Raw genomic sequence first — 12,106 nt, forward strand, 5'->3', positions numbered from 1 at the left:
GCAGCTTCTCTCTCTAAACAATCTGTATACCTGGGTAATTTAGTACATTTTTGATTCAGGTGTTTCATTTATATTAAGATTGGAGTAAATTCACTTAATACAGTCAAGGTAGTTACTAACCTGGCCGATACAGGATCTTTTCTCAATCAGTACTGTAAATCAATGTGTTCTGCTTATATTCTCCTGTGAAAGAGTGCTTATAAATGCTAAGTCATCTCTCAACTATGTAGCAATAATTAAACTCCCATGCTAAAGAGAGTGAGCATTTTAAAACTAACTACATTGGGGCAAGAGCAAGATATTTTACCTTTTAATTATTTTTTTTGAAGTACCTCCCTTTACAAAATGTTTAGTGCTACCACAATTTAAAGTTTGCAGGTACTCAATCCTAACCATCTCTCAGGTATGAGAGTAAACAGTAAAACCACACACTTATACAACTTTGTCACTATTCAGTAAAGAAATTTAATAGAGGTCTACCAAACCAGAGAAGAGTAATCACTGGTGACTAGTTTTCTATAAGAAGTGAATCATGACTAAGTTTTAATATTTTTTACATGTACAATGTGTTAAAATCACCACCAAGACAAAGAAGAAAATATATCTACGCTGGTGGGTCTACTTAAAAAGTTATTTTATATCCTCCTCTCAGCATTCATGAAAATAATGCAAAAATCAACATTTTTACAAGTAGTTATATTTACCTAACATAAAAGTTATTTGTATATAGACTCTCCCTGACAAAAATTTATCACTGTATTAGGAGCACTTGGTAGCCACATGCATAATCAGGCTACAGAGGTTTAATATATGGTTTCAATCCAATTCTCTTGCGTATTGGTAAGCATTAGGATCTCAGCCCTGGACTACTGCTCTGTAATGGAAGTGGAACGTAAGGACATGAGGAGAGAGATATTAACAGAAACCTCCACCTCAGATTGAATAAAATGAAACTAAAGGGTTAATGTGTCCAATAACATACTGTTTGTTCATTCTGTGTCCACAGACTCCACATATCAGGTCAGGTCAACACGGGTGGCTACTGTGGTTTGTCCTCGTAGGTTCTGAGCTGTACAAATATAGTTGCCAGCATCAATGGTTTCGAAATCTTCAATGGCAATAACACTCTTGGAGATTCTTGTGGTATGCCCAATTCCTCTGTTGATCAGCCTCCAAGAATCTTGGATAATCACAGGCCTTTCATGCTGTTTTAAAAACACCCACATAAAGGAAATGATGTATAATTCTGCAGACACTATTTAGTGACAGTACACCTCTACCCCAATACAACGCTGTCCTCAACAGCCAAAAAAACCTTACTGCATTATAGGTGAAACTGCGTTATATCAAACTTGCTTTGATCTGCCGGAGTGTGCAGCCCCGCCCGCCCGGAGCTCTGCTTTAGTGTGTTATATCGAGTCACGTTATATTGGGGTAGAGGTGTATATTGTTAACAGTATTTCATTTCAAAACCCAAAACAAATGCTCAGACATACGAGTCTATTCTGAAAGTCGGATTAATGAAGTGAGGAGGCTGAGGGTGTTTGGCAGTCATTACAGCAATTTTCCTACAATAAAAGCTACAGGCATGGTTGATCACTACTGTTGTATTCATCTTAGCTTTTCCATTTAGAAATCCCGGTTTTACATTCACTTTGAGTTTAATCTTGTCTCCTCTTGAAGCCACAACCAAACTGCATGTTCTCCCTCTGCATTCATACCTTCACTTTAAGGGTTAACACAGCTATTTGTACCCTCTTGTGCTAGATAAGGCTAGGAAGACTTTCATCCCCAGGTACGCAAGTTTGGACTATTTGGGTGATCCAGTACATTTACAACTTTGGCCTTATCTAAACTATGAAAACAGCCACATTTATATCAGTCAGATCATGGTTGTGGCTCACTTACGATAATGCTTTTTCCATGCCTGTGTGAACAGATACGATACCTATCTTAGAGAATCATGTTTTAGACTTGGAATCTACTAGGGTGAAAGCTTGGTTCACTAATGTGGCTGTGGATTTGTTCTATCCAAACAGGATAAAACTGTTACAGTCTAGTTAGACTGCCACCATTTTTGTAGTGTAGAGATGACCCTTGTGTTAATTTTACAGCTGAAACAGTATTCATGAAGAACTTTCTAGACAGCAGAGTATACTATCAAAAAGAGTTATTATGTTGCCTTCCATTAAGCTGTTTCTGATATATTCAATCTAAAATGTAAGCAAGAATGTTTAGATACATGGGAACAGACAGCTGAGAGTTGGAAAGCCATTTCACTGATCTGATAGGGGACACTGGCGTACAAAAAAATCCTTTAACATTCTGATTTTTCAAGATAGAATTTCCCTCGATTCTCACCCCAACCCCCACCATCCAATGAGGTTAGAGACATGGCAGAAATTGACCCAAATGTTTATGTGCAAAATTTGATGTAAAGAACTGAAAATACAAGTTTCTCGAACCAATTTACATGTGGGGGGGGGGAAGGGGGTTCAATACAGAGAGATCCTGCTGTTGGATTACAATGTAAATGTCTATAAGCTTGCATCCACAATGCTGGGAAACAAAACTTTAACCATGTTGGCTTGTGCTCCCTTAGCAACCAGGATGAACCTGGTAGGAAATGAAAATATTTTCAAGCTCTGCAGTATATTTATGCCAAAAAGGAAATGAAAATTAAACCCAAACATGTTTAAACTGTATGCTTCTCTCTTCCATAAGAGTGAGGCACCTTTGGAAGGAAAGACAGACACGTTACGTAGATTAAGAATAGACAGTGTCTTTCTAGTGTTAATTTAGTAGCCATTTACAAATGCTAAGATTATTTATACAGGACCTCGGGACATCATATTCACCTTCAGATTAGTTTAATAGGAGAAAGTTTGCAAAAAGGCAACTGTCACGGAGTGCAACGACCAGTACATTATCCAAAGAGTCCAATCTGCATTTATGCTCAGGAAAATGAGCCAGTGTCTAAGAAGTTGTGTACTCTAGTCAGTTATCCAGGCTATTCGCAACAAGTCAATCAAGCCAGTCATTAATTATTAGCTTAAGAGCCAGCACATCACCTGTTAACTACTAACTGGCAGATTCTTAGATCAGCAATAACATTGCAAAATGAATAATCTCAACTGGAAAATACTGTAAGTAGGGTTGGCAGAATTTGATTTTTGTAATAATTTCAGCAGATAGTAGCAATGTTTATTTTCATGTTTGTTTGTTTGTTTTTTAGTTTTTATTGATTTTAAATTTCCACAGTTGTGGGAATTTATGGAGTCAGACAATGAGGGGATCAAACATTTAATGACAGTAGGTATTGAGATTAGAAGAGTTAAAAGCCCTATAACCATTAACACCCAAACTGTCAACATCACATTCAAAATCTACAAAGTAAAAATCCTTAAATCAGTTCTCAAGCAGCATTTCTTAATTAAAATTTCCAGATAGGAAAAGTATTATTGATGGAAATATTTTTGTCAGTTTGTGTGTGAATGGTGAAATCAATGTTTACTGACATTTACTGATAAAAATCTAATGCTTCCAAGCCTACTTGAGTCTCTTCATTAAGAACTATCTCCTACTCACTTGTTAGCAAAAATATTACATCCCTGAGAAATACAAACAGATAGAAGTTTTAAGTGTTGATGAGCACTTACGGTTGCCCAAGTGCAAATTCCACAAATACAATTACAAAAAAATCAAGGAAAACACCAGATAAGCCAGCTATCATTCACATTCTTTGGTTGTTGGATTTGTACTAGAGCAACCTTAACTCAAATCCAATCAAGTTTTAGTTTGGAAGACTTTTCCAGTTATTTTATTAGCTATTTCTCAACCTGGACAGCTATTGATGCTGATATTATCCTCTCAGTACCCTTCCCCAGCACATCTTCCCCCCAGTCACCTGCTCCTCCACATTCTGCCCTTTCTCCCCATTCAACTTTGTATGAAGGTCAATATAGATCAGTACCGATTTATAAAAGATTCATGAGGCAGCAGTCATGTAGATGGAAGAAAGGTGGTTGAAGAAATGAGGACTCTGAGAAGCAGGGTTGAGCCCCACTTCTTTTCTGTGGCCTCACAATCTCTCTCAACTCCCCTGATCTGAGTCCAATATGCCCTCTCTCTTAATAGCCTCTATGCTTTGCAGAAACTGTGACAGGCTGGTAGGAGGAGAGAACTGATGGAACTCAACCATTCTGGTGGCTTTTTCTTTCAGAAAACACAGGATATCTCAAATCATGGGACAAACACTGTTAAACTAGAAAATTAACTGCACTAGCCCTGAAAACACTGGAGGTTGTAAGGACTGGGGTTCTCAAAAGAAGAAAGAAAGAACTCAATGAAAACAATTAAAAAAGGTTGTACTTAAAATATTTCCTTTGCCAAAAGTTACTAAATATTTAACTAAGACAATATCATACATTGTTAACACTGCTATAAGTGTAAAACTCAATGCAACCTAAATCATAAGAGCTACTTAGACACATCTATAATATTCATTCTGCTTGGGCAGAAAACTGACAACAGGATTGTTCCCTTCCAGCTCCAGATATAACTGCTGTAAGCAAAACTGTTTGTTGCAGTAGATACATGGATGCATGCTGACCATGACTGCCCATATACAGCAAGAGTGATAAATTCATGTATTTGTCAATCTGCAAACTATGCCTAGCACTGAAGCTGCTTATATTTAGGATGTTTTCTTGGGAGAAAACTTTATTTTTCCTTATAGAAGCTTAAATTCATCACATACTGATCATGCCAGAGAGGCATCAGGATCGTTTACAATTATGTACCAACTGCGTTTAACTCCTTGGCCTCATGGCCAGGGTGGTAAGACCAGTGGAGGAAATTACTGCCAGAACATCCTGCCACCTGAAGTTCAAACCAAGGGCAGGTTTGCAAGTGAAAAGCTATTGTCGACTGTCAGTGTGGTACAGAAGGGGAAGAGTACTTACTGATAACATGAATAGCCTCCAATGCTAGAACTACAGAGATCAGAGTGAGTTTGTTGAATGGAACCTCACAGTAAACGGCACAAACATGTAATATGCTCCACGTGAGAACCACCACCACCACCAAAGTTTCCAAATGGCTCTTCAATGGTAGCCCCTCATAGAAGCATTTGATATAGTCCAATACAACAGACCAAGAATAGCAAAGAACTCTCGATGCAACTATACTTCACCATATCTTAAATTTTTCCCCAAAAGGAGAATGACGACTCATCAAGAGAATTTAAGCCAGAGATAAATCACTTCTTGTCTGAGAGAAGCTGGTGGCCTGGTAAGCATTCACTGTTTCCCGTCATACCTCACCCAGCTTGATTTTACTAGCCCAGATACAGCTCTCAGGTTAGTGGGCATTTTTACAAGTAACTTCTGGCCCTCAGTGAGGAAAATGGGCTGAAAAAAAAATCAACCAGATAGTATGTTGCTTCCTCCTGATGTGACCCTGCTACTAGAGAGCCGGACAATGCACTCGGATCCACCTTGCCTTACTCAGATAGAAAATACTGACTGGTATTTAAAATGTTGTATTGTGAGAGTTTACTCTTATTAAGAAAAAATGCACCTTCCCCTTAGAATTGTGTGTCTTACCTCTTCCCCTGGGTACTTCCAACTGAATTCTACTTCTATGTCTGGTTCCCCAAGAACTATACAGAGAACATTAACGTTGTCACCACCTTCTGCTTTGTTGGATGATGCCACAATTGTTGTCGATGGTGGACCACTAGGAACTGAATGAAAGGTGTGGGTGGAAGGAAGGAAATAAATGTCCAAAAATCAATAAAAACGTTAACAAAAAACCCAACCAACCAAAACTATCTGTGGGCAAATTTTGCTTTGATTTATCTGGGCTCTTTCACATTCTCTATTATCCTTTTTAGCGCCAATTGCTGTCGGAATTTATTGTGCACCACAGGTTCCTATCCAGCCATAATAAAATGGCTTACCAGTGTGCACCTAGTTTTTAACTTAATAGTATAAGCCTTATGCTTTCCTATATTAGCATACATTCTGGCAAGATGTTCTACAAACAGACAATTTGAAAAGTACATTTTTATTTTAAAAAAATCAGACTGAATTTGCAAAATTCCATAATTACAATTAGTTTGTTTGGTTTTTTCAAATTCACATTTGAAATCTTGCCCCATAAGCAACTCCAGCAAGAGAAATAGGCTTGAATGTAAATCTATGGAAATCATTCATCTTACCTTCCACATACAGTAATTGATACTTGATAGAAATCTGAGGTGCTCCCCGTGATTCTGCTCTACAATAGACCACTCCTTTGTGGTCAGAGGTGGGGTGTTGATAAATAAAACCCTTCTTCACATCATAGATAAGATTAGTTCCATCTGTTTTGATTTCTTCTGCTGGAAACTCCCTATGCAGAGTTACTTTTGCTGATGGGATGGTCACTCTGCAAGGGATTACTGCTGGTTTATCTGGGTTCAGGTAGACAATCTCGAAATAACTGGAAGTAGGTACAAAGAGCTCCCCTTTATCTATATAAGAAGGTAATGCAATATAATATTTAGCTAAAAAGATGTCTATGAATTTCATAGAAGAAAAAAATATAAATGATCTTATAATATATAAAAAATGAACCTATGGGAGGAGAAATTTACTAACGATAATGAAGTTCAGATTTTGCATTAGCACTAATTTATTTCTGTGTCCAGGGATCTGGCAACAATCATTTTAACATACGTTACAATTAATTAAATCTGTCACCATGGACTTGTTTTTTAAAAAAGTAAAAACATGTCTGACTTGAACAAAGTAATATGCAGTTTGGCTTTAATCACTAAATTTAAAAACAAATAAATGTAGCCTTCTTTGCCTGTTTCATAAAATGGGGGGAGGGATTGTATCTTTAAAAAAATAAATACCACCACCAATTTTGGGATCAGGTTTTGAAACAATGCAGACTTACACAAAAAAGTCCTAATGAGTTATCTGGCTCTACTTAAATTCATCCACCCTTTTACAAAGGGGGAAAGTAGAAAAACACCAGGAGTTTTATTATGGCCTCTGACAGCATTTGATTTTGTATTGTACTTGGGTACCAGCTGGAAGGTCCCTTGGAAATACCTAAGATTGTAGATACAGACTGAAATACATAGAGTTTTAAAACAATTAAGTAACTAAACAATTCAAACATTTTAGTGCTGTTAGGTTATCAAAAACAAGCAGTATTCTAATATGTTGACATATTGCTAATAAATGCAATTTTTAAACACCTTAATATTTCCAGCCTGAACACAGTATGTTGTAAGGTGGCTTATCTGATTATTCCAACCTTTTGAAAAGAAGGAGAAGTCAGTGTTCCAAGGTTGTTTCAATAAATGGCTTCCATATAATCCCATGGCTCCAACTTATTTCTGAACCTTATTACAAACAATCTTATCTTAGTCATCTTATGCTGTAACACTGAAGCATTTGCCAGCCAAAAACAGTTTAGCTCTAATCAGGCTGCAAAGTTTGTTTTTATCATTCTTAATGTTTTCCATTAGAAGAACAAATTAACCATTTCCTTTAATCACCAATAGTGTACTAGGTAATAACACTAGATTGTTATTTGACTTGCATAAAAACTAGGGCTGTCAAGCGATTAAAAAAATTAATCGCAATTAATCACACTGTTAACAACAGAATACCATTTATTTAAATATTTTGGATGTTTTCTACATTTTCAAATATATTCATTTCAATTACAACACAGAATACAAAAAGTGTACAGTGCTCACTTTATATTTACTTATTTATTTTTGATTACAAGTATTTGCACTGTATTCCCATTCCAGGGGACATGCATCCATGCTGATGATGGGTTCTGCTCAATAACAATCCAAAGCAGTGAGGACAGACATGTTCATTTTCATTATCTGAGTCAGATGCCACCAGCAGAAGGCTGATTTTTCTTTTTTAGTGGTTCAGGTTCTGTAGTTTCCGCATCGGAGTGTTGCTCTTTTAAGATTTCTGAAAGCAAGCTCCACACCTCGTCCCTCTCAGATTTCGGATGGCACTTCAGATCCTTAAACCTTGGGTTGAGTGCTGTAGCTATCTTTAGACATCTCACATTAGTACCTTCTTTGTGTATTGTCAAATCTGCAGTGAAAGTGTTCTTAAAATGAACATGTGCTGGGTCATCATCCGAGACTGCTATAACATGAAATATACGGCAGAATGCAGGTAAAACAGAGCAGGGGACATACAATTTTCCCCCAAGCAGTTCAGTCACAAATTTAATTAACGCTTTTTTTTTTTAAACGAGTGTCATCATCATGGAAGCATGTCCTCTGGAATGGTGGCCGCAGCATGAAGGGGCAAACAAATGTTTAGCATATAGGGCATGTAAATACCTTACAATACCAGCTACAAAAGTGCAATGCAAATGCCTGTTCTCACTTTCTGGTGACATTTTAAATAAGAAGCGGGCAGCATTATCTCCTGTAAATGTAAACGAACTTGTTTGTCTTAGCAATTGGCTGAACAAGAAATAGGATTGAGTGGACTTACAGGCTCTGAAGTTTTACACAGTTTTGTTTTTGAGTGCAGTTATGTAACAACAACAAAAAATCTACATTTGTAACTTACACTTTCATGACAAAGATTGCAGTACTCCTATGAGGTGAATTGAAAAATACTATTTCTTTTGTTTATCATTTTTACAGTGCAAATATTTGTAATAAAAAAAACACACTTTGATTTCAATTACAACACAGAATACAATATATGTGACAATGTAGAAAAACATCCAAAATATTTAATACATTTCCATTGGTATTCTATTGTTTAACAGTGCCAGTAAAAAACTGATTGTGATTAATTTTTGTAATCAAGATTAGTTTTGAGTTAATTGCATGAGTTAACTGCGATTAATCAACAGCCCTAATAAAAACCATAAATATCTAAGGACTAGGGCAGCGATCAACTTCAAGCTTTGTGGGCTAGTACATATATTTACAATAGTGGCTCTGCATCTTATAAGGCTCATATGTGAGAAGCAAAAAACTTGTGTGAAATCCTGACTTCAATGGGGCCAGGATTCCACCCTGGGAATGTAATATGCATTGGGGGGGAAAGCATATTTGCATTAGACGTCATGAAGCTGTGTCTTAACATGTTACTTTATTTTCTCCCACAGAAGTTTTCTCAGAAGGAAATAAAACAAAAGGGAAGCACTCCTGCATTGTTTAAGTTTTATTGCAGATTCTAAAATTAGAATATTGTATCTGATTTTTGCAAACTATCCACTTTCTGCTTCCCTAGACATGGTTTGGGGTATATATTTAGAGTAAAGCACAGGGAAGTAGACACACAAATCACATTATTGTTAATTCTTTGCTTAATTTCCTGCTCATTCCACCAGTAATGTATCCCTAATCCTGCCTTATGGACAGACAACCCAGGCATTTCAGTTTATAAACCCAATGAATCCATTACCTGTGAAAAAGATGTATGTTGAGCCTGTTTTAGACTCATCCTTCTTGCAGCTGGAGCCATTACACAGAAGAAGCCAGCAGCTATATTCACCAGTGTCTGCTGCAGTAGAATTTGCAAGGATCAGCTGACCATATCTGTCAAGCTGCTTAATGCTAGGGAGAGGAGAGACATAAAACACAGCCAAGCACACATATACTACTTCGTACATTTTCTCACTTCATTTCTATTTGTTTTTGCTTTTCTCTCTTTCATTCTGTAACTGGCTATTTACCGCATCCTTCCCCTAACAGGGGCATCATAAACCCCTGATCCTGCAAATACCTGTAAAAAATGAGTAGTCCCACTGAATTCAAGGGTGGAGGATGAGGTTATAACAGGTAAGCGCAAACACATGGTGAAGAACTGGCAAAACTTTGTTTGTTATATGTATTATTACTATTATTGGTTTTAGTTTTAAGTTAAGGTTAGAGGGAGGTGAGGAATGGGGAAGTAAATAAAGGAGTGAGAAAAAGAAGGAAGGGAAACAAAAACAAACAGACATTTGAGAACGCCATTTGGGATCAAACCTGAAGCAAAAGAATATCAACACTGCCAGCAAGACATACTAACAGGACTAGCAGGGATCAGAGTGGTATCTGATGACATTCTGGTATATGGATGCTGGGACACATAGCAGAGGCTGTGGCACATCATAATCATAAGCATAGCCTCATCTGTCTACTAGAAAAAGCCAGGCAAATAAATGTAAAATGACATAAAAATAAGATGGCATTGCGATTGACTGCAGTACCAGACTTGGGACACTTGCTGACCTCCCAAGGGCTACAACCTGGCCCCCTAATGCAACAGATGCCTATACCTGAAGATATAATCAGTTCAGAGACTATTAGGATTTGTAAGCTATCTGACAATACTTCTTCCAAGAATCTCAGGTGTTTGTGAACTCCTGTGGTGACTACTGGACAAAGATGCAGCCTACACATGGTTACTTCAACATGATGCAGCTATCACATGTACCAAGGAGTCAGAGGCTGACTGACTATCCCCATCCTGAAATACCACTACGTGAACAAAGAGAGATGATGCCAGTGAGATGGTGCATGGGGCATCACTCCTACAAAACTGACAAAAGTGACACTTTTGCATCAAGATTACTATCACCAATGGAACATGCTCAAATGGAAAAGGAATGTCTTGCAATAGTGTGCACATGAAAATTTCATCCAGTATGTTCAAAGTTGGGACACCATTGGAGTAGAAAATGACCATAAATCACTAGACAGCATTTTTAAAAATGCTACTGCTGGTGATCCCAAAACAGCTTCAGCAAATACTTCTGAAAGTCTACAGAACCCAACAGCTTAGATGTATACTACAAGAAAGGGACTAAGATTTGCAAAGCTGAATTCTTATCTAGACCAGTCTTGCAGCATGAAAATATGGCCACTGAACAAGAATGAGATACTCAATCTAATAGAAACATAGAAAAACACAACTGACTTGGTTGATGCTTTCTGTGTCAGTTTCAAGGCAGGAGATGGACAAAGTCATTGAACAAACCAAACTACCCAAGACAAAGGTTTACAAATGCTCACATCCATTGTTCTGGCAGGATGGCCAAACTTCAGAGGAGATGATCCATCTTATTCTCAAAAATACTGGAACTATTAAGATCAAATGAGCATTCAAGACAGCTTCTTATATAAAGGCAGTTGAATCCTAATACCTAGATCACACAGAACAGAAACTCTTTCAAGAATACATCAGAGCCATTCTAGACAGAAGTCCAAATCCAGAAACCCAGAGATGCTGTATAATGGACAACATGGCCAAGGATTTCAGAGACCTGGTGAGCTGTTTTCATACATGTGGGGCAATGCAGGCCAAGCAGCAAAAAGAGACAATGAAAATACACAGCATCCCCAACAGACCTTGAAGAAAATTAGGAATGGACTTTTTCACCATGAACTACAAAAACTCTCTCATTGTTGTAGACCGCTATTGGGAACTAGATGAACTGTCAGACTCTATTGCAGTGCCTATCATGCACACAGCAGTGAAGGACTTCAGTGGGTGTGGCATCCCAAACTATGTTGCTTCAGACAAAGCCAAATCAGCAGTTAACATTGCTAAGACTGTATTAAAGAAAGCTGCAAAAAGCAAAGAAAATATAAGCCATTTTTTAAAAGGAAAAACACTCCCATGGAAGGCCTTAATAGCAGCCAGTACAATGCTTGATGTGGATGTGTGCCAAGAACCCTCCGACTGCCAACTGTCAAAGGGGTTACAGGAATATCCTGATTCTATTGTGCACATTCTGGTTCAAAGAACGTAATGTGAGGTCTCTAATGAAAGCCAGGATCACAGTGGTTATTACTATCACTGTGAGATGTACATACAGATACTATGTAAGGAGTTTTGTGTGTGTGTGTGTGTGTGTGTGTGTGTATACACACACACACACACACACACTGAAAATACACTGAAAATATGCTCTTAGCATCTGTATCAAGGTATAAGGCACAACTAAAGGTGAGAAACAGGTTTTCTGTCAGACAAAAGATGTTTATTCATCTACCTGATTACATGTACATTGAGTATTGTGTCATTCACAATGGTTCACCTATAACCAGTCTGAACTGAAT

General features: G+C 37.5%; 1 protein-coding gene across 4 annotated transcripts in view; it reads right to left on the minus strand.

The window, feature by feature from the left end:
- Nucleotides 1-12,106, minus strand: part of PDGFRL (platelet derived growth factor receptor like) — a 43,935-nt gene continuing 31,829 nt past the window's right edge. For 3 of the 4 annotated variants that reach the window (XM_039542714.1, XM_039542715.1, XM_039542712.1), the window contains exons 3-6: nt 9,462-9,613; nt 6,224-6,517; nt 5,607-5,746; nt 7-1,205 (exon numbers count right to left, since the gene is read on the minus strand). In XM_039542714.1, coding sequence (XP_039398648.1) covers nt 1,017-1,205; nt 5,607-5,746; nt 6,224-6,517; nt 9,462-9,613 — 775 coding nt within the window. In that variant the 3' untranslated portion in view covers nt 7-1,016. Of the gene's footprint in view, nt 1,206-5,606; nt 5,747-6,223; nt 6,518-9,461; nt 9,614-12,106 lie in introns of all 4 variants that reach the window. The other variant, XM_039542716.1, reaches the window with a different exon arrangement.

This window comes from Mauremys reevesii, linkage group 5, assembly GCF_016161935.1.
Source record: "Mauremys reevesii isolate NIE-2019 linkage group 5, ASM1616193v1, whole genome shotgun sequence".
Lineage (NCBI taxonomy): Eukaryota > Metazoa > Chordata > Testudines > Geoemydidae > Mauremys > Mauremys reevesii.